The sequence below is a fragment of the Euwallacea similis genome, chromosome 13 (assembly GCF_039881205.1).
Source record: "Euwallacea similis isolate ESF13 chromosome 13, ESF131.1, whole genome shotgun sequence".
Classification (NCBI taxonomy): Eukaryota; Metazoa; Arthropoda; class Insecta; order Coleoptera; family Curculionidae; genus Euwallacea; species Euwallacea similis.
This window is the reverse complement of record NC_089621.1, coordinates 2,069,620-2,093,796: the sequence shown is the minus strand read 5'-3', so window position 1 is coordinate 2,093,796 and position 24,177 is coordinate 2,069,620. Positions and strand designations below refer to the sequence as shown.

The 24,177-nt window shown below is 37.4% G+C and overlaps 1 protein-coding gene across 1 annotated transcript in view; it reads left to right on the top strand.

Moving 5' to 3' along the window:
- The window catches only part of LOC136413328 (leucine-rich repeat-containing protein 24-like), an 83,681-nt gene extending 63,220 nt beyond the window's left edge, over positions 1–20,461 (top strand). The window contains exons 3-9 of the mRNA XM_066396834.1: positions 12,265–12,842; positions 13,791–14,140; positions 14,524–14,959; positions 15,653–15,848; positions 16,018–16,196; positions 18,155–18,380; positions 19,297–20,461. Of these exons, the coding sequence (XP_066252931.1) occupies positions 12,323–12,842; positions 13,791–14,140; positions 14,524–14,959; positions 15,653–15,848; positions 16,018–16,196; positions 18,155–18,380; positions 19,297–19,618 (2,229 nt within the window). The 5' untranslated portion in view covers positions 12,265–12,322 and the 3' untranslated portion in view covers positions 19,619–20,461. The remainder of the gene's footprint in view (positions 1–12,264; positions 12,843–13,790; positions 14,141–14,523; positions 14,960–15,652; positions 15,849–16,017; positions 16,197–18,154; positions 18,381–19,296) is intronic.
- The last annotated feature ends 3,716 nt before the right edge of the window (positions 20,462–24,177 follow it).

Genomic DNA, 24,177 nt, shown 5'->3' with positions numbered 1-24,177 from the left:
CATTATTCGGGTAATTAATGGTTGTCGATAAGTCTAATAACGCATTGTTTATTCGAATCATCTCTATTAGAGCGAATTGATCGCAACGAGGGGAGGAGAGAGTCTCCATCTCATGAAAACGGTGGGCAGTACTCGTTCATAATTTATATGTGTAAAGAAATGGAAAGAAACCGCAATAAATCCCTGAAGGCAGCGCGTTTATCCTTCCCGTCCAAGATGCAGAACTCCAAATTTGAGGATAAATCAAAGGGGCGAGTTTTCAACATTTGGCAGGAAAATAAACCTTCACAATATATTAGGGCCTGGATATTGGTCATGCAGCAGCCCTTTCAGGACCAGACATTATCGGTAATGGTGCTGCAATTCGGATCCTTTGTTAGGGGTGACGTTTCGAGGGGGCTAATGCGGCGCAATGGAGTCGAACCTTTACGGAGAGGTTCAACCGCATTGAACTGTGGCTTGATTACAAAACATCCGCGTAAATTATGTAAATTTCCTTCTCTTAACCTGTTTTTGATGCGTGTTGACCCAAAAATCTCATGGCAGCATCGATTCTCGATTACACCAAATTACCAGGTGTAATGAAAATTCCGCGCCAATAATCTACAGGGATTCTTACAAAATTCGCACCTACACACTACAAATTGATTTTTAATGGTCCCTAAATAGCCGTAATAAATTTCCCTTTGCCACAGTGATTTGGTAATAGCTAGTGGCTTTAAACTCGGCCAGAAAATCAGCAATCCCATTCGGAAACTATTAAACGTAGGCGATTTCAGGTTTTGTGGTTTTGGTTTAATTATTATTTAAACCCTGTGCTTGATTGCGTAATTGTACATCTCTTCAGGCAGAAATATTAAAATACTTTTGTTGTTGACTGCGGCTAACCGATTGAATTACATTTGACCAATAAACATGTGGAGCTCAGCCAACCAATCGCGTGGTACCTTTCCGGCAAATCGTTTGCACATTAACCGACAAAGGGCCGACAAAGGGCCTACAAAGGGAAACGCCAATCCAATTCCGCAAGGGCTAACTCAATTTAATTGGAATTCTTGCGACTAGGAACTATTAAAATAAACGATCGCAGTTTCTGTGTTTGGATCGAATTTATTCTAGGACCTTAATTCAAGTTCACCCCATTATATATAATGCTGACAAACAAACAATAATTCAGAAAAGTTTCCAATTTGTAGGGCCATTCACGAACAATTAAGCCCCTAATCCCGCATGGTTTCAAGGTTTTAGTGCATTTATCCTCGAGTTTACTTCCATTGTTCCATATACGGCTTCGAATTCCCATTGACTTGAATAAATCACTGAAATTACGAAATCTTTTAGTTGAACTACAAGTCCTAAGACACTTAAATCTGTTTGCGTGTGCCATTTCCCTACCAGTTTCCCTGACGTTTAACACATTTCTGTTTATTTATAGGCCTATGTTTGAAATTCATTATAAAGGCTTTATTAGCTTAATGTGTTATTAATCATGGAAACCGTAATTTAAGTTAGAAAACCGCTCTCTTGGCGAAGCCTGAGTTGGGGTGGCATTTTCTTACACTGAAGACGTTCCCACTCTATTAATTGCATTGTGTTGTGTCTCTAGGAAAACTGGTTCGAGAGTTGCTGCCGCAGGCATGGAAATTCCCCCATCACAGATTGTTTTCAGCCATTTTTTCCGCCTCATGCATTTTCCCAACCGGATTCAAACGATTTAGAATTTATCGATGCTTCTAACTGCAATCCCCATATCGAGTTTGATATAAACGCGAAATTGCCCCGGCCTGTTTGGTTGTTGTTTTACGGATAAATTGTATATATCAAGCGTATTTTCGAATAAAATTCGCAACATTGTAGCCCTTATAAAACGTATAACAAAGCAGCACTAATAAAACCATAAAGCTGTAAAATACCAAGAGTGTTTTTACGATTTGGCGATCACTATTCGGCTCATATGGCCCGTTTAGGTATTATAATACAGCAGAAATGCATTAGCAAGTTGCTAGGATTATGGGAAAAAGTTGGGTGGAAATTTGGATTATGAGGCTGTAAAGTGATAAGTGGCAAGAGTTTAGTAATAAGTGGTTTTCACCAATCAAGCTGAAGTTCCAAAAGACGTTCAACTGAGTCGTGCCAAGACGTTCAGCCCAATGTCGACGGATGAACTACAGTTGACCATGACTTCTGTCACGTTAAAAAAAAGTTTCATTATGGCGTTTAGCTCCTGTCAAAATAAAAAAAAAATTATACAAAACTCGACACAGAACAGGAGAGGACCTTTGACAGGGTATCCATTAAGCATTTCAATATCAACAAAATCACCCTATAATAATTTTATATGCCTTAAGTAAAGTTACTCAAATGTGCCAGCTTTGAATTAGGGAGAATGGCAACCATTTTGAACAATATCTTTGAAAAATATTTATAGGCTATTGGTTTTGGGTTTTTAATATAAATTTAATAAAGATAGATCTGTTTGGCTTCTAATCTCTAAAGATAGGGGATTGTGCTGTTCGCAAATCTATGTCAAAATACTGTCACTTCTTACTGGCAATCTAAAGCCTGTTTAAAAATATGTGAATTAGAACCTTCGATTGGAAAGAATGTGTCGAGTATTATATATTTCTAGAAAGTAGTGAGTGAAGTGAGTGAGTAAACTGTAACTAACAATTGACATACAGGGTGTCCAGTTAAGAAATCTCAACTTTGGTAATTTTCTCAAAAATAGGGAAAAACTGAGTGCGCCATTGGATTCTGCATAAGAAAATGTGTAAGACTTCATTTTTACCTAGTCGATAACTTATAAGATGACTGAATTACAATAGGTGTCTGAAAATGCCCAATTTTCAATTTCGCCCTGTATTTCAAAAACCTAGAGGGCCATGATAAATCTGTTTGCGGCATCGATTGTTTTCCAAAAAAGTGATAAAGGTTTGCGAAAACTCCAACCCTCGAATTGTAACAATAACGAAGATACCCTACAAAAGTGTCGAAAAATAGATACCCTGTACATATCATGCTCCCATACCTAAATCGTCATATTTCGCAAATAAATTCAGTTTTGTGCATAATTTCTTGGCACAGGAATATTTTGGCGTATTTGCCAAAAGCGATCATGGATTCTCACGGTAGTGGAAAAAAATTCAGAATTTATGCTGTTTTAAGAAAGTATGACGCATCAAATATTTTATTATAAGTGACATAGAAAAAGGAACACCTAGTATATGAATTCTAATCACAACAATTTTTTGTGTAGGCATTCTTTAGAACTCCCAAAAAGGAATGGCGAAAATTTGATCCTTATCGGAGCAGCTTTTCTTACAGGCATTATTTTGTTGCAAAAATAAGTTAGTCGACATTAGTATAAATTTAGTTTTTGATTAAAACTCATTTAACATTATTTGGTGATTTGTAGTGCTTTATTTTTTAACTTTTATTGAAACATTATTATGCCTTTTGACAAAGACATGCTAATTTTCATCAAGTTTCTGAATTTGAAAGTGATCTAATAGTCAGTATGAGAAAGGCTAGATTGGCGATTTGGGAAATAGCCCAAAGACTGCACAGATCGGTGCATAAAATAGCAAGATGTTATCATGTATGGTTCGTAGAATGGCGCCAACGGCGAACTAGGGCTACAGAATGCTGTACAAGAACGACAGAACGTCAAGATTGTTATTTACAGTTGCTAGCAATAAGAAACCGTTTTGTCACCACAAGCGTCGTTGCTAATCAGTGATTTCACGTGTATGGAAGGGTGATTTACATGCGAACAGTTTATCGCAGAATAAAATCCTTTGGACTTTTTTCCTTTACACTACATCTAGCCCTACCTTTGACGGGACATCATCGTGGATTCCGCCTAGAATAATGCAGAAAACAGCTGCATTGGGATGTTCAGTGGAATAATGTAGTGTTTAGTGACGAATCCCGATTTTGTGTAGGTGGTCATGATGGTCGCGCTAGGGTTAGAAGATATCATGGAGAAAGGCACAATCCTGAGTTTTTTGCCGACGTTCACCGCACTGTGGGAATTATGGTTTGGGGTGCTTTTTCTTATGAAAGCAGGTCACTTCTAGTCTTCATAAGAGGTGGTATGACAGCCCAACGCTCTATTAGAAAAGTCGTAGATCCTTATTTACCACCCTATCTAAGAACTCTTGAAGCCTCTGTTTTCCAACAACACAATACACATCCACATGTCGCCAGGGTTTCCTTACATCACTTGGAGGAGCGTCAAGTTCGTTTGTTGCCATGGCCTCCAAGGTCCCCCGACTTATAGCCCATTGAACATGTGTGAGATATGATAAGCCGAAGATTAAGATTATTGTCAGTGCAGCCATTGACTATGGAGACAGTAATGCATCAGATCCAGGTAGCATGGAGTGAATTGCCTCTTACGAGGCAATCGATCACTTGATAAAATCGATGCCGAGACGACTAAATTAATGCGTACAAAATCGAGGTGCATCCACATATTATTAGCTATAGCAACCAAGATCCTGCATAAAACTTTCTGATTTTTTCGTTAATCCTATAAATTAGCAGCAACAATAAAACTATGCAACAGGAAGATAATCTGATCATTAAATCTCGGCGTTCCTTTTCTATGTCACTTGGCATGGTTATGGACCAACCTGAAAATGTTGGCTGCGCTGCGATGGGTGATTTGAAGGTAAAACTAAAAAAAAAACTTTAAATCTATAATATATACCAAATGTAGGATCACAGTTGTCTGTTGGTGTATTCTTGTAGATAGGTGTTACTTTTAAGTTTAATAGATGTTAGATAGTAGGTATTATTTTTTAGATTGACATACCTCTGAGGTGCGACCTTGGTAGGCATTAGTTGAAGCATAGGAATTTCCCATACTATGCCTGATCGATATTGAAAATCCCCGCCATAAACTTGATCAATATTGGAATTTCCCGCAATAGACTTCATCGGTCCTATAATTGCGGTTCCAATTCCCAGCTAAGACACCACGGTTTAATGCGGCGGGTAGTGTAGATGGCACCCTACCCAGGGACGCCCATGGTTTATCATCATGAGTTTTAATATTTAAGGATTTGCAGGGCATGTACAAGCTCTCTTTTCTTCTGGGTTCAGTTGGTCGTCGGCAACTCAGAAGTCGCGTCCGCGCTCGCAAATTCATAAGTTACACTGTCCTCCGCTTTGTCCACTTTGTGTTAATAAACGGACATTTATAATCCTTTTTCTGACCTGTGATTTCATTATAAGATATAAAGACCATTCTGTATCTACAGTAGTATCAAACCCGATACAACACAAATAAATTCAGTTCTGTGTATTTTGGCATTTTTGCCGAAGGTGGCTGTGGATCGTCCTAACGACAGTAAACGAACAATTATGAATCATTTATGTGTCGTATCAAAGGTGGCCGGGCCAAGATAAAAATGGTGGTCGAGGTGCAGTTTCTTAACTCGGCTTGAAAATCCCTGGGGCTCGCCAGGTCAGTGGCGCAGCCAACGATTTAAGTTTTATAACGATGTGGTAGAATAAATGTGTTATATAACATTATTATACAACAACCTGGTCCCCTCTTTTATTCTATTTGGGAACAAAGAAATATCTATAAAGAAATGCATGAAAACTTGAGGCATCACTTCATTAAAAATATCTCGTAAAGAGTTAAGAGGTACATACGAGTGCTGTTCCAGGACTCTTTTTGATGTAAAATCGCTGAGAGTATTCATAAAAATATTCAAGTTATTGGTGGTGCGATTCCAATTCGGAGTGACTAGAAATGTTGCAGATTCCGGTCGAAAGATGAAAAGATGATGACTTTCCACGATGTTGCGGGAGTTCGAGCATTTATAAAGTGGCTGCATAATCACGTTCGGACTACCCCGAGTTCGCAGGCTCAGAGACACTGGCACTGTCGACAAGATTTCATCAATAATACAGTGCAATAATATAAGTGGTAAAAAGCAATTGTAGTTAATATATAATGAATAATATCGAGAAAAGTGAGTCGTTTAGGTGAACGACGAGACAAAGCGAGCAATGATCCACTTTCGAGGCGAGAGGTGCTAGCTAAGTCCTTTGCGACTCCTGAAGGGTCTCTTTCAAGGCGATTCTTAATGTGTTGATGTGGCGAATAAATAAAAATAGCAACTATAGGCTATAATTAGGTGATTATCCATTCCAAAAACCATTGCTGCATAAAACCAATTTTTGCTGGTTAAAATTTGTCATCTGCGTTTTTTCCCTAAATCTACTATTTGTGATTTGTGAATCTGGCAACCTTGCTATATTACATTATACCTCTCATATTATACGGTCTCTGTCGCTCTCGTGTGACAGCCAATCACGATGTTTGAAAAATGAATGACGCCTTGTCGCCATTTACTAGAGTAGTACTTTGAAAATTCATCAACTTGCAATAAAATAAAAACAACAAAAAGACGTTTCTAAGGAAAATACACTGTACATGTCTATTGGGTTGACGTGCAAACCGAATTCGAACAAAGGCCACCGTTGGCGTCTCAAGGGTCTCTTAAAGGCGATCTTTGGTGCATTTAAATGAGACCCTCTTGCATCGTTCTTTTGAAACAAAGTAAGCTACAAACTTTAGCAATTATAGAATATGCTTTCACGATCATATATTGTAAAAAAAACAGTGGCGCAACAGTTCTATTTTACTGGTAAGATTCTTTTAAATGTGTCATTACTGAACGATCAATTAACGGCGATTGTTGGTTTATCAATAATACTGATAGATTTTTTTTTAATTCCAAAATCGACATTCAAAACGTGACCGGTTTGGGTGGAAAAACACCGAAACCTGATAAGTCTAAAACATACAGAATTTTTATCAATCTGGCAACCTCGCTGCCATTTACAGATTGCCAATTCATATTGTCGTATTGTATCGTCTCTGTCGCTCTCGTATAACAACCAATCACGATATTTGACAAATGAATGACGCTGGGTTGCCATTTACCAAAGTATTACTTTAAAAATTCATTAACTTGCAATAAGATGAGAATAACAAATACATTGCTAAGGAAAATGCATCGAACATGTCTATTGGGTTGACGTGAAAACGGAATTCGAACAAAATATGCAGAAAGTGTTCCGGATGGGATATTTGATATTCAAAATTCAAAAGGAGCAAATCCGTAATGGCAAATATGAAAGTCGAATTCCATTTCCTCAATATGCATCTGCTTTTGATACAAGCAGACAACACTTTCCATGTTTTCATAAAGTATACAGCGAATTACGGATACGAGGCAAAAGTGCGGCTTTTCTGCCACGGTTCATCTTTTATGCAACAGGGTAGCGGTGCCACATTTAAGGCTAAATATATTATAAATAAAGGAGTAAATAATAGCTAAACCTCCTATACGAGATGTCCTAAACCGATATTTATTCATCCAAAGGCGAATTTTACGTCTGTATTTGTAAACTTTTTCCTTTTATCTTTATATGCCAGGTCTGCAAATAAATGCCCTATCTCCCCTATGCATTGAACGGTCATTCTTGGCAGCCATTCAACTGGCTGTTCGATAAGCTATAATGGGGACAGATCAAGCTATTATATCGAAAATGAATCTGCAGATCAGAAAAGAAAGAAGCACAACATGAGTAGGATTACATGGCAGAAAAGCTTTGTCCTTTGGATTAGTGCAGTCGAGAGGAAATGCAGCCTTGAGAGTTAAGATTTTAAATTAAATATAAGATCTGCTTTGATGGAGAAAGATGGGGGAACGAAAATTTTAAAAACTTTAGCGTACAGTAATATTCGATGTATTTTCACAGCGGTGTGTTGCTATAACTTTCATTGCTTTAGGTCAAAGTGTATGTATATCGTTAGCATCGGATATACATAAATATACAAGGTTTTCCATTAAACATGCCGCAAAAATTCAAAGAGTTATTCCCTGGACTACTTTAAGAATATTTTATCCTTTGATGATTTTTGAAAAGTCTGTCTGTCCCGAAGATACAGGGTGAGAAATATTTTTGAGAATAGCAACGTTTTATTACTAAATATTATAAGTAATATTTAACAATAAAATGTTGTTATTGTTGAACATTTTTTCTCGCCCTGTATCTTCGGAACAAAGAGGCCATTAAAAAATTATCAAAAGGTAAAATATTCTTTGAATAGTCTAAGGAACAACGACCTAAATGTTTGCCGTTTGTTTAATGGACACCGTGTATTACTTATAAAAATTACAAGATCTATATAGAAATTATGCGCATATCTTAAACTTTGTAAATATGTTGATAACATTATACAAAATAAATTATGTAACTTGGGAGTGAAACATAGTCCAGAATGTCTTTAAAATTCGAATATTGTGTATAACCACCTTATAAATTTACACGCTCAGAAACTTATCTCGGCATGCTTCTAAGCACATCGTCGATTTCCTCTTGAGGTAGTGTATTCCGAGCAACTTGAATTGCATTTCGTAAGTCTACTAAATGGTCATGGATTCTCTAGTGCAGTAACTCTTCTTCCTGTCATGTCTCATACGTTTTCTATGGAGGAAAGGTCGGGAGAGCGTGGAGGCCAAGGAAGCACATTAACATTGTAACGTTACAGATGAGCCATAGTTATACGAATAATATGTGGCCATGCATTGTCTTGCTGGAAAAGTACGTTTCCAATACATTGAATGTATAGAATAGCTATTAGTTCTAATACTTCCTGTATGTAATGTACGGCGTTATATGTAGAATCCGATCAATTGTATTACTACTACAACTAAATACGTATACTAATTTTGATTGAATTTGATGCAGTAATTCTATGTGATGCAATTTTTATGATAAGTAGTATATTTAGATGCTGGATTTAGAGCTCAGGATTGCAGAATTTTGAGAGCAAACCCGTAGCAGTTTTGAAGAGAAAATCCCTTATGTAACAAAACGCAGCACCAATCCATGATTCAAAAACCTCAGTCTCCAAACTTGCAATATCCGGCCTCAGAGATTGGGGAATCCGGCCCTTTATTTACACCATATTGTTTCCAGACCGCATGAAAATGAAGTTACAGGAACCGGATCGCAAGATCACATCAAAATACAATTTCTGCTTATCTCCTCGGTGGGCTTATTGGCTTAAATTCAGAGATATTCGATATAGAAAACACGGTTTCCTTCCTGCGCCCCAATTTGATTCGGAAGAATTTAAAATGGAATTCATAAAGTGGAAGATATTAATAACTGTTTTTCAGGGCTTCGTGCTCAGGTTCAATTATACATTTTTTAAGGAGGAGCTGCGTGGAATTCTTTATTAGGATACAGGAAGAAACTTTGCCAATTAAACATGAAATCCTTTATTGGAAAAAGTTTGTTGGCCCTTTTTACCTGCCGAATTCTGTCCTGGGGAGGAATTTCCCGAAACACGTTTTTTTTCTTAATGCCAGTTTCGAGGGATTTAGAGCGTGCTGACATTCCGAGCACAGACTTTAGGGCGTGAAAATATCAGTTTGACGTTGCCCTTTTAATGGTTTTCTCACATCTGACTTCGCTCAAGAAAACTCCGCCAGATGATAATTAACTACAGTTCCTAAGTGTCCATATATCAGACACATCATTCTGGTACAAGCCAAGCGCCTTTAAGGTAAAATGGGAAAGAATTCAGGCATGGTAATTAATCGCTAGCAGATCGAAAGTTTCTTAGGGGGAAACCACGTTATGCCCGGAACCGAATGCAGTGATTAAGGAGAGAATCTATCTTGGAACTAGGACGGCACCACGAGTTAAATCATTTATCAATCCCTCGTGAAAGCTTGCCCTAGACTTCTTTTGAGGGATGTGCTTTCTGTTAGTTTCCAGCAAATTTATTTACTCTCAAAAACCGTTAGAAGCTAAATTGAATACTGCTCCTTCGGTTAATATAGTATAGAGTTTCACGTGGCTTTCCTTTTTTTCTAAATTGTATTAGTTTCCCAAAAATTAATGGAAATCGATTTAGGGAGCTGTCGCTGTATCCTATTTTACATAGTCCCACTTTCGATTTGGAGGAAGAGTTTCCCCAGCAAGAGCGATTGCTCCGACCTAAGTTTTTCACATGGAACATTTATTTCTGGTTTGTTCCTTTTGCGTTGCTCCGAAATTTTGGTTTGGGCGATTTATGCCCTGTCGACACGAACTAGCACGGTATAAATTGGTCTCCTCACTTTTATTTATAGATGCTGTACATCCAATAACGTGGGCAATATATTAATGCGTTGCTTCTGACTGGTGTAATTAGCTACTTAATCAGCCAAACCAATAATAATCCTAGTCGAGTGTGATTTCACGCGCAGCAGAAGGGTTCATTTCATTTGTACTAATTTCACTGAAAATACTACCGTCAATTCATTAATAATTTCATTTTAATCAGTGTCCCCTGCACTACGCCTGCTGCAACCAGCACAAACATATCAATATGAACTGTTTACGCTTTTAAGGCAGTTTGGAATAATATCCCTGTCGCATTCCTTTTATAAATCCCATACGACGGAGCTTTGATTACGCGAAAGTTGAGCTGGATGTGAACGAAACAGAGAAACAGTGGCAAGAACAGATGACTTTAGCTAGACGTAAATCTAAACAATATAAAATGCGCTTTAAATCAATTTAGGTGCTTTTGTGATTCAAAAGAGTGAGAAAAATAGTTCAATTCCATCTAGTGAGCACGATTTTCTGTCCATTTCCACATTGCCCAAATTTTAAAGCTCGAACCTGAAGGATTAATTTTGGAAGAATAGGTGTGTTAGTGAATCAAATTTTCCAATAAACCAATCGACAAATAAACCGCTTTTGAAGGGTTGATTGAATTTCTTTTTTCCCTGGCATTATGCTGCAATTTTGAATTAAAAGAGTGAAGAAACCAATTCTACACGTTTTAGTCAGTTCCAGTTTCTGTTAGCTTTCATTTGGATTCAATTTTTGGCCCTTAGACCTTCGAGAAATAATCGGAATTTAATGAGTTAATTCAACTTTCTTTTTCACTAATTTAGCGGTAATTTTGAATTAGAGGAAGGAGGAACACAATTATGTTCGGTCTAGTGAGTTCAATTTTCCATCAGCTCACATTTCGCTCAAAGTTTGAGTGTAAAACGCGAAGAAAAGGCCCCTCATTTACCGAGTAAGTTTTTTCATTATTTCACATTTCCCTCCTCGCTAAAATGAATCACAACTGGTAGTTTTGAATAAAAAAAGTGACGAATCATATTTTGTTCATGTTCTGTTGCAGTCGATCAAATTTTGTCTGGCGATTTCAATTTTATGTTAACTCAATTAACTAACGATGACCTCGTCAGAATGAATTACCGATTAGGTGATTTGAAGCAGAAATCTGATGAAACAAAATGCGGTCGAGATGTGGAGAAATTCCCACTCGGTGGTTAAAAATCAAGTACGGAATTGCTCATAAAATTCTTGAAAAAGTCCAAAAATATGTGGATTTTTTCGACGAAGCACAAGGGAATCATGCTCCAAGAGCGAAATTATGAATGAATTGGTAGGTTTATGAGGTGCATAATTAAAAATATTTTAGACCAGTTTTCGAAGATTTAAAAATCCTTACATCCAAAAGCCCGGCACAACTTCTTTACGCGAAGAGATTCAGAGACTGAGCAAAAGGCCCCTTGCAACCAAAATGGAAAAACGTATATCTGCTTTTATTATTTGTGATGAATATTTATAGCACAAAAATAGCATTTCCTTGCTTGGTCTTAAGTGAAAAGTGCCAGATTTTAGGAAAGCCCCAGAACATAGCAAGGTCAATTTGCGAACTCTCGTCAGCAGAATATAAATCGCCAGACTCATGTCAAGGCAAAATAAATGTTTTATGGGAAAAAGTGCTGTCGAAGGAAACGTTCCCTTTTTATACAATATGTCTGACCGTCACTGAAGTCTGAGAATCCGCCATTGTGCGGATATTTGAATAATAGACTGAATCCCCTTTGAAACTTACACAATGTTTTACGTATTTATACGAACTTAAAGGAGATGTTTCGCTGTTATACCCTGAATATAACCCTGTAAAACCAAAACTCAGGCCTGCGAGGATTCGATTGACAAATGTAGGCAGTAAGGCCAATTTGTATCTGGCAAGTCCCTAAGGCGGAGAATAAATCGTCGAGACCAAAACTTTACATCTAAGTAAAAGGAGCAAGCGGAGGATAAATCTTGCATGCAAAAAGTAAGGCCTAAGTTCGTGGATAGTGACAAAGTGCACGACCTTTATTTGACCTTTTTGGCCTGACGTAAAAGGAATTTGTTCTGTTTCAGGTAACTTCGAAGCGACATGAAACAGGCATCTGCTTAGGCCATTCCTCCACCCACCAAGATGCAGATCTCGTTTTGGCATCTGTGCTCCATTATGGTCCTACATGTCGTCAACGAAGTTTCAACATGTTCCCAGTCGTGCACATGCAAGTGGAAAAACGGGAAACGGACTGCGGAATGTTCTGGCAGAACTTTAACCGAAATCCCCGACACTATTGATCCAGAGACGCAAGTTCTGGACTTTTCCGATAACAACTTAGCGAAACTTACTAAGGAGCTATTTGTTAAGAAACAACTGGTGAACCTGCAGAGACTCTATTTATCAAAGTGTCGGATTAAAACCGTGCACAAGGACACGTTCAAAGGATTGACGAATTTGGTGGAAATGGATCTATCGGGCAATTTTCTGGATACCGTTCCCACAGTGGCGTTTTCCAATTGCCAGTCTTTGATGAAACTCACTCTCAGTTCGAATCCCATTAAAGACGTGAAGAGGTTGGCTTTCAATCATCTGTCCTATCTTAACACACTAGAGCTTAGTGGCTGCGAGATTTCCGAGGTCCAAGAAGGAGCTTTCCAGGGTAAGTTTTTGCGATGCATATGATATTTCCGAATTTGAACAATTTAGAATTCAGAGCAAACCAATCGGAGTAATTCCCAAGAGGCGCGAGGTGCCTGTCTAAAGTGGGAAATTCGCTTTAAACTCGGATCCCATTAAAGATGTAAAGAGGTTGGCTTTCAATCATTTGTCGTATCTTAGCACGCCCGGCCTTAGTGGCGGCGAGATTGCGGATATTCACTATAAGGTGCTCTCGTAGATAAGGACGAATTTAATAATGTCAGTTTGAGCTTAGTCGTTTTCTTGCAGCCAAATAGTAAGTCTTTTCATTTAAGGTATTAATTTGAATCCGGGAAATAGAGCTTTACATCACTAGTGGCTTAAAGATACTTTTCCGGGCATCAGACAAGCCGAAAATTATCGTTTCAAATTGCTCATTAGTGCATCATCGTGTTAAAGCGGTAAAATCCAGGAGTTTTCACTAAGCTAACCCAAATTAACCTACTTCCAAATCAGATAAAAATGAATCAAAGGAATTATGAAAGCAATCCCATACACTCTACGCATTTCAAGTCTCTGCTAACTTTCACTTAAATTCAATTTCTAGCATTTAAAGCTCCGGAAAATAGTCGCAATCCAATGAATTCATTCAACTTCCTTTCTCGATAATTTAGCCGTAATTTTAATTCAAAGAAATGAGGAAAATGTTCTGTCTAGTGAGTTCAGTTTTCTGTCAGCTCACGTTTCACACCAACTTTGAGCTTTTAACGCGAAGAAAATGTCCCTTACTTAGCAAGTTAATATCACTTTTTTGGCAAATTCGGTTCAACTTTGAAAGAGACGTGTTTTAGCGGTATATCCACGCAATTAGCTTAAATTCTGTGTCTGAAACATGAAATATTAACCCCTGAAACATAAATGTTCGCGCTGAAATAATCATTTTGTCAGAAATTTCTTCATATATGTGCAGGTCTCCACCGCCTAGAATGGCTTTATCTCTCCTCCAACCACCTGAAAACAATAGATGGCCCTTACACCTTCCCTAAGACCCTCAAGGGAGTAGAGCTGCATAAGAACCCTTGGACTTGCGATTGCCACATCCAGGATTTTCGCAACTGGCTTTCCAGCTTTCACATCCCCCTCTCCAGCGACCCTGAGTGCAAGGAACCATCCCGTCTGAGGAACATTTTGGTGAAGAATGTCCCCAAGGAGGAACTGGCCTGCTTGCCGGATGTTGAACCGACTACTTTTTATCTGGAGCTAACGGAAGGAAAAAATGTGTCTCTTCGCTGTCAGATTCGAGCGATTCCAGAAGCGACGGTAAGTCCCAGCAGATAAATCAAAGTGATTTTTTTCGCAATAAACCGACAGCTTGAGAGTTTTGATTCTAATTGGGATGAGTAAGAAAATGCAATTTCTGGAATGATATTTTCTTTTCGAAGAAACATCAAGGGGAAAAGAAGTCAAAAAGGCTCATAAATATGCAGCCCTGGAACTGGCAAGTTCGTATAAATGTAAAAATATGGAATAACTAATTGCTGGAAATCATGCATTATTTATTCCTCTGCCTTGTTATTAGGTTAAGTTTAACATCGTTGGGGGATTCGAATAGTACAAACGAGCCAAACAAGAACTTCATTAATTTTTACAACTTCGGGCAGCATAAGAATCTGATTGTAATTACTCGTCTATTCTTTTTCAAGGTCTCCTGGTGGTTCGATGGACAACTCCTACAAAACAACACCAGCGTCGCACCAGGTATGCGCTTGATGTATTACATAGAAGAAGGGACTGAAAGCAAGAAAAGCGAACTCTTCATCTATAATGCCAACGCTGAAGACAATGGTACCTATGTCTGCCATGCAGAAAACGCCGCCGGAAGCTCCCAATCGAATTTTACCATCAAAATTGTCCTCAAAGAAGAACCCATAGTAATAATAGTGTCCTTTCCCCTGGAGTACCTCATGTTTGCAGTGATCGGAGTGTCTGTTTTCGCGCTTCTGGTGATCATCATAGTGATTGCATGTGTAGTGAAGTGCCATCGAAGGAAGAAGAGACAGCAGAAGAGGGACCAAACCAAGGAGGTTTCCTTACATCTGCAGCAAGCTCAAAATGGGGGTGCCAGCGAGAAAACATGGAGTAAGCGTCGCTTTAAAGCAAACGTTTTTTTGTTATACCAGGGCGAAGAGACGTATTTCAGACGTTGATCTTTTATTAATATAGATCGTAAATTCGAAACTCACAACTCATTACCCTGGAATCATAAAATTTATCACTTTATGAGGCGAAACGTAATGGCTTCACAGCATTTATGTGGCCGTAGTTGGCTCGAGTAACTTTTATGGGAAAATAAGAGTTGATACTCGCATTTCATGTGATGGAAGATGTTTGGTACATTTTTACATTTACTTAAGTCTTTTAAGGAGGACAAGTCAGGCAATAATCTTCAAAATGCGGAAAAGTCTTTTTGAGTAAGTGAAACCTGAATATGCAAATGCGACTGATAAATGATCTAGAGCTTTTCGGGCTAGATTGCGAGGGGATTAGGTATAACTGAGAGCGAAGAGTTTTGTTAACAAAATCAAGCAAAATTGCATTTAGTTCGCGAAGTGGTAAATCAAATTATCAGAGACTTGAACACTAATTCTAATAAAAGTGAAGAGTAAACTTGAGAAGTCTTTGAGTATGAATTTCACGGTTAGAGCATTCTTAGACACTTAGTGAATAGACTTGGTTTTGCGTTTGAAAGAAACTCCCCACTTTAGTACCTCCATTATATAGCCTAACTTAGAAAAATATTTGAAATATGTGATTTTGAACTTCTCTCACCAGCGAAATCAATCAGCTCCTCCCCTTTGGACCAGCAACTGAAGCACAACCTAACCCCCACCACCCAAACCACCACTTGCGCCTCAGAACCGGAAGAAATGGTACTTTTCGGCATGAGAACCTGCGACGATCAGTTTGCCAACAATCTATCTCCATTACGAAACGTAAACAGAACTGTAAGTCCTCTCTCCCTAAGGAGGTAAGTTTCCACTTCTCATGTATATTTTATTTAAAAGATAAACAACTTTGTGCTCGTGAAGCTTTCGCTGCACTAGTGTTTGCTCAATTTTAGTGCAAACACAAAGCACTATCTTCTCCTTGACGAACTTTCAACCTGTTTGTTCTATAAGGACCCATTTCATTTGCAGATATCAAATTGAACAAAATCCGGACTTGATTAATGGGACCGAAAGCATAGGTTGCAGAAGGGCAGGAGATGGAGAGGATGTTAGGCAAGGAGGTGAAGAAGAAAACAACATAATCGCACCTGGGGTTGCTTGCATCAGAAGTGGGGCGGAATTTTACACCACCGACCCTAGCAGTTTAGGCAAGTTTTTAAATGTAATTTTTAGAGGACTGCATTAGAGCCATTATTAAATTCCGAGGCGTAGAGTCTGAAGTAATCCCATTACCACTGTAATGATATTTTAACCCCTTATAGCGTTGTAAATTCGGGGAAATGAAAGGCACTATGATATTATGCGGCCGACATAATAGAGCAAAGGTTTTGCGACTCGTGTCTGATGTGCTCTTAAATCATTTAGGGGCGAAAATTGTTTCAGTGTTTAAAACAGCTTTGACTATTAAACCGACGACATTGTTTTGTGGTAACGTGCATTATCAATTAAATTCATCCCTATATGAACCTGTAAAAATCTTTATTATCTCATTAATTAAAACATAGATCTATATGTAAATGCGAACAATCAAAATACTCACAATATTAAATTAAAATTTGAATTTGCTGGATTTATTTATCGATATAAATTAATAGCGAAACATTCTATTCATTAGCAAAATAATGCGGCGTTATAAAGGTCGATCCCATTAGGGTTGTTTATTTGATCCCCTATTTAGTTTAGGAATTTATTTATTTTGTTGTTTGGTGGACGTATTGATGCATAATTGTACTTAGACATTTGAATACTTCGTCAATTCGTTTTTTGATTGACTATTTAATAAAAGGGCTTTGTTTTGCATCAGTTTTCGAGGTTCTTCTGGTGTAGTGTTAAAAAAGACTTGAGAGAAACCAGGGGCGTGCCTAACAAAACATGGCTTGTCTGAAGAAAGGAAAGCTTTGCAGGCAACTGAACAAGGCTGTAAAACTATGTATTTGGAAGGCATACTATACGCTGACGATTTTTATGCTTTTCTGTACCACTAAATTTTCTATGAAAATATAGAAGTTTTATTCAGATATAAACAGACACGTGTCCTGCAGGTATCTGAAGAGACACAATATATGGAAGAAATTATATGTTTTAATTTAATTTAAAACTGAAATTTCTCTGTAGAAAATAATTGTTCATGAATTTCTGACTTCTCACATGCGCTGAACAGAGGCGATAAAACTGCTTTCAGTCAGTGAAGAAATTCTTTTTAATAAAAATTTTCAGATGCATTGAATACGCAAACCCAAAAACGAACAAGAGATTCTATTACAAATCCACCTCTACCAGCTACTTGAAACCGTTTAAAATCTCGCTCTTTCCCACTGGTATTTCATTAAAACAGCACACGCTCCATTTCGGTAAATCTCCATTGTTCCCAGGTGCTGTTTTAGCCCAGTTTGCACATGCAGGTAAGGGCCCGTTTTAGCAGCTCGTTAGAAGGTTTAAAGCACATGCACGAATCCTGGAGGAGGCCCACTTGTGTTGGTTTGGCCTCAATTCGCTCTTAAAGTAAATATTTAGCAAACAGGGAACACAATTCGCATTCCTGCAAATATTAAAATATTCGTACTGATTTTCAGCCATCAGTATTGATGCGTGAAAAACAATGATTTCAAGCTTCGAAAGTGGACTGTTGATTTTCATAATCCTCACAACCAAAATCAAAGGTGTAAATCTGAACATAGACATTTGCTACACATTGTGCGGCCTAAACGAAATCGATCCTCAGAAGGAAAAAATATAAGGAAAAATTACATGAAATATAAGCAACTTTAGTGGTTTGAGACGACGAAGGTTAATAAAAATAACTGCGACGAACAAGGAAAGCAATTTCATCCAAGAGCAACACAAACCTGGGGAATGAGGGTCGGTTCTTTATATTAAACTTCTGCTTTGAGGGTAAACAATTCGGTTAATATGTTTGCCTAATTGCGCCTTAACAAGGAACAACCCTAGAAAGGTCTACTTCTTGAGATTACTCTCGCAGTGGTGTACAAGGTGTTGTTTGTAGACACTTGAGAGGGTAATAAATGTAACAGAACTAAAACTACTCTTAATAATTCTCCAGTTTTGGACAGAACTATTTAGATTGACCCTATTGTTTCTTTTGCAGCGGTGCGTCACATGGTGGATGCTCAAAACTACCCCATGGATTATGGATTGCCCAAAATAGCCTGCAGATCTGCCTGTACTAATGATGCGTACTACAGAACCCTGCCCTGCAATAGAATGAAGAGGCACTCAGCAGCCAACCCCCTCAAGAGGTATTCTAGAGAGGTTGAATTTCTGTCCCGCAGTGTGGACACACCTTATGATCATTATCACACCACAGACGTAAGGTGAGACTCTAGTCGAATTCCTTTGCCGAGATTTCTGGCATGTGATGTTCAAAAATATTGTTTTAATTTTTTTTTAAATTTAATTAAGTATTACATTTAAATTAATGGTTTAATTAAATTTAATATGATTTTAATTAAAAAATTAAGATTTCTTGCACTACAGGGAAAATATTTAACGTTAAAATCAACTATCATATAGATGTGTTTTTTTAGGACATCGGACGCCAGAAATCAGATGCACGAGACTCCGCCTTTTATCTATCACTGAATAAATATTCAAAATGTGTACTTAAATTAAATCCAGGATTTTCCACGAGGAAAAAATCAAAGTGAGGTTCGCAGCAATAAAAATACACCGACGAAAACCAATTTAAACCGAAATGGAAAAATATTTTATTAAATTATTCTTTTCATGGTGCAACCAAGTTGCACTCAGCTTTACTGCTTTTATACACACATTTCATTCGGAATATTGCGTGTGCAATTCCGCATTACAATCTGCGAAATTTCATTACAACACCCGGGGGGTTTGATTTGAAGAATTTTATCACACCACTCTTCTATTGGATAATGAATTAGCTTTTTTTTATCTGAAGTTTGCAGTATAAACTACGAATAGTATATCTACAGACGAGAACTGTTAAAGAAAGACGAGTCGAAAGAGAAATCTACCAATTAGTTTAGGTTAGTTTACTCTGGTACCTCGGGTCATATTGTTCTATGCTCATCACATACGGTTCGTTTTGCTGAGAAGGAAGTGGAGTGAAAAGGGCTAGCTCTTAGAGCTTCTAACGGCCCAAGCGCAGGGCTTAGCTCCTCACCCCTTCACTCTACTACTACTTTTACAACAATTACTATTACTAAAAAATTTCGAAACAAAACCTCATACACAAGATCAATTTACGCTCAATTCCAGGTACACAGCAGATGGATACCCGGTACCACGTCAACTACCACCACCCACCATCCAACCAGCCGGCACACCACCCTCGTCAATGCCATGCTGTTCAGTGAATTGGCCGCCATGTTTGCCTGCCAATCCTCATAGCCTTCCGGGGGTATCCAAGAAGTGCGCAAGTGCCCAAACAGACACTGAAGACGAATGTGATAGTATTAGTGTTAGTGTGAGTGTAGTAAAAAGTGAGGACGCGGCTGTGAACATTGCCATCGACAACGCGAATGAAGTGTTAACGGAGAGTCCTGATGAGGGCTATGAGGGAGAGCCCTCAGTAGTGTAGTGAGGGATTTTTTTAATGTGAGGAATTAAAGGCAATTAAGGAACTTGCCAATTGGATATTGCGGGAGGCAAGAAAGTTGCCAGCACTCTAATCCCGTATGGATTTCGCGGCGATGCTTTGTTAAATTGTGTCCTCGGGGAGGGGGTTTAGTTCTCTTGTTTCAGTCTGTTGCCCAAACTTTGCGTCTTTATCTCAAAACAGCAGCTAAAAGCATTGCAATATCATCCAGTATATTTCCTTCTATTTTTAATGTTAGAGACGAGCAATCATATTATATTAAGCATGACTTCATTCACTGCCTTGAATTGATGCTAAAGAAAATAAAGCAGAGTAGCAGTAGGGATTTTTTTAGCCATTTTTAACATGTAAATTCTCAGTGATGTATAAAATACATATAAACAGGGTCTTGTACGTACTTGGATATGGTGTCTAATAGATATGTGGAAATAGCAGTGGTAGCGAATTCTTCCATCTTGGAAGTGACGTCTTTTTTACCCGTTGTATATAATCCTAGGTTAACACAAGTTTTGGTCTGTAGGTATTAAATCCACCACAAAATTGACAAAATCATTAAACTATTCCAACAAACTAAATTATTAAATAATAACAAGAGCAATAATTTATATACGAGGAAGGATCTCACATGAACAACAGAGTAAGCTATTGTAATCGGTAGATTAACCATAAGGTAAATTGTATATCGCACATAAATGTTAGAAAAAGATAATCGATGTAGGTACTTGTTATACAAAATATCAGTACTGTAGCGATATTGTTAGCGAAGATTTATTTACGTTTATTTTTCAGTGTTGAATAGGTTTTACAATATAAAGTATTTTCCAATTTTTGCGTTTTATTTGATTCAAAATTATCTAGTGGATTTAAACAATTCAGAATTGACTAAGTGAAATTGAAGATCACAAAACCTTTTTTGAAAGGAAACGAAAATTTTTCACGATTGTGAACTTGACTATCTCTACTCCTTTCATCGCACCCCTGCTGCAGCTAGCAAAAGCAGTAACGTTAGGCTTGTTTTTACCGAGCAATAAACCGATTCTGAACCATCAGAAATATGCACAGTATGCCACTGATAACTGCACATATTTCCGAAGCTTTCTGATGATTCAGAGCTGATTTTCTACTGCGATGAAGGGCCTTCCATGAAAAATAAATATTACTGTAAATTGCAAATAATTTAAATATTTACAATCTTTAAGTGCTGGAAACTAAAAACTTCCTTAAGGTATGGAAAATTAATTTACCTATGCTAATAAATTTCCGCTTTTAAATCCGGAAATAATTCCAATTTCCCTTCAGATAAAGTAATAAAATTTTGCAAAGTCGAACTTTTGCCTCCGGCAGAAACAGTGCGAATAATCATTAACATCGAAGTTTGTTTAAGAAACTTTTAAATTTGCTCCAACTTCGTTAAATGGTTATTAATCAATCTGCCTCGCAGCTCCCTGTGATATAACAGATTCGAATGTTACATTATACCCGGACGCCAGCGCCAGATTTTTCAGAACTTCCAAGGAGTTAAGGGCTCGGAAAGTCGTTTTTTTTAACAATTATTATTTTCTCGCCGAGCATGTTTCAGATAACTAAAACTTAAATTCTCACGTGCTTTTCCAAAGGAAAATTCATTACTGAGATACTTCCTGGCAGTTTTATTGCCCACTGTTATTTATATACTTAAAACGGGGTTTCAATTCGGAATGGATTTATTTGTCAGAATCTCTTCTTTAGTTTTTTTCGACGGCCAACTGAGGCCATTCCCCTCATTTTCCCCATTCAACTTCTCTTCGCATTTAAATCTTTGAGAGTTGCTGAAGCTCAGAGTTTCGCCAAAGCCCAAGTTTTTACAAGGAAAAAGCATATCTCTAAGGAATTAAATACCATTTTCTGATTAATGTACTTTACTAAACGGGCGGAATTTTCAAACCCACTGCAATAATTAAGAGGATTTCCGGGCGAAATCAGGGAAATTTATACTGCGGACGAGCGACAAGATTTTGGATTTATATATCGAAAAACCTTAAATTTGAATATCTCGTATATTTGCTCGAGCACGTAATTAGTTTGCTTCTAAGCTAGGAAAGTTTTTCTTTGACACGCTCAATAAGGGCCCTGCTGGCACTCCCTTCAGGGTCCCTTGACGTTAAATTACAGGAATTTACTTAAAAGAAAATAATGCCTTGTGTAAATCTGCAAATTAATTTTTTCGCAAAAAGTTAAAAGAATTTAATGAAATAAAAGCTTTATCGCACATTATTAAATGTCCATAAGAGGGACTCGCAATAATTCAAATATCTGGGATCATTCATACCTAATTTGCTAATAGTTCAGGAAACTGAGATAACTATACAGCTCTGATCAAAACTTTAGATTACTTGGTTATTTGATGGGCATGAACGCGTACTGAAATAACTAAAGGCGATTGTATTATGAACAAAACTTTCCGACGATTCCTTGAAGTTTTTAACCCATCCGCTGTTCTAACTAAATTTTTCGAATCGTTGTTATTTCAAAGGCTCAGTAAACAACAAAGTTTTAATCAAGAATTTCCATATTTAAATTGGTAAACTTTTGCGGGCACTGGTACAAAGTGGGTCACGAAATTTTTAGTCAGCCCGTTTACAATATTAGCCCCTTTTATTATTTGTGTTTAAGATGCAGAGACTGAGGTTTTTTTCTTGGAGAAAATGAAAGGATTGTTTTGTTTCGTGTTTTAAAAAATAAATATGAGTTAACAGATCAAACAAGATACGTGACCAAAAGACATATTCATCCCGCAGGTATTCAAGTAGATATTTAATTTGACTTCTCTGAGAGATTTAGAGGGAAATTTGCTCTTTCAGAGCTCTGGTTTTGAGGCTTTCGATATTTATAAATTCAAACGAAGTAAATTTCCCATTCGCCGATACAAAATCCTAAATATTACGAAAATAAACAAAAACCGGATTGGGAATTAAAATGTTGCCTTTTGCAGATAATATACAAGGTCAGGTAAAAATTGATTCGAAACTTTTAAGGGTTGATTCTAGCAGTTAAAGCGTTAAAAAAGTTGCTATTAACTTTGACGGAATAACGTTCCCTCTTGGAGTTACCGCCGTTTAAACATAGCCGCCAAAAACTGATTTACGCTATATCAAGTTGAAGCTAACCCATTTATCAGCATTAACCATTTCATAAGCTTTATTTAATTAAAACAGATGATAAAAAATCAAGCTAGGGGTCTACGTTCGAGGAACGTACTCTGAATAATTTGGTCTTATTTCCTAATTGATTTCATCAGCAAATTATAGAATATTGAAGTTTTTCATATAAAAAGAGCATTTTGTCGAACCTCACTAGATGTAACATTTTTCGAGAAAACTGCGCCCAAATAAATTCAAGTCATGACGAATTATGGCCTAATACATTTAGTCCGGCAGCTGACGACAGATTTTGGATGCGATTTTACTGAGACGCCCTTCGGGGGGCTTAATAGTGCGTAAATTTAAATTACGAAAAGAGACGTTTCAGAGAATAAAAGCGTGTTTATTAGAATGCGATTGGCGTACCATTAACCCCCGAAGGGCTCTTATAGCATCATAAACTTTTATTTTCATAAATCAATTTTGTGCGCATGTGAACCGGCTGCCCAAAAACCATATAAAAGTTTTTGTTACGAAACTGAGGAAAAGTGAAAGGCACATTGTTCGCGTTTGTTAAAATATGGTTTACAGCAAACGAAAAATGAAATACCTTTTCAGTTTGAAGACACGTCTTTATTCTCTAAAAAATCTCTTTTCGTAATTAGAATTGACGCACTATTAAATCCCATGAAAGGAATATTGAGTAACATCACAGGAAAATCTGTCGTCATCTGTCAAGATAATAAACAGCCGTACAGACACGGGACACAATAGGCCCTAAATTCTTGAGATGCGATTCCTATTTTTATTCCCTATTTTTATCAAGGATTCTTCAAACTGACATCATGCGAATACGGAATCACTCGAATCTCAAAAACAGATCGCTAGCGGATATTTGAGCAAAATACTTTAGGCCGAGGAATCGACCCTTAAGAACTCTGGCTCTAATTATTACTCACCCTGTAGACAAAAAGCTTAATACAGAGTATCCCGAGATTACTATTGAGTAATTCAATAGTGTATTTTACGGAAAGATATATGAGAAAGAATTTATATTATGAACTGGAAATAGTGAAGATTTTCAAGAAAAAGGTGTCGTTGGAAAATCGCTAACCTCAAATTCGACACTTGAAAAGCGAGGGAAAAGCAGCAGGCGGTATAAAATCATACAAATTTGGTTTCAGTTTGATAAAACTAACGTGGTATTGTTCCCGAGTAGTAATAGAAAGATTGTTATTACCTTCAAACACAATTTCCAACTAGTTTAATCACATTTCACTATAAATAACGCAATAACAACGAACTTCTGTTTTAAAACCGAACAAACATTTTTGAGGTTATATAAAACAAACGAAAACGACATCTGGATGAATATTCGGTATCATTATTATCCTGTCTCTCTCTGAGTCGCACAACCTGGGA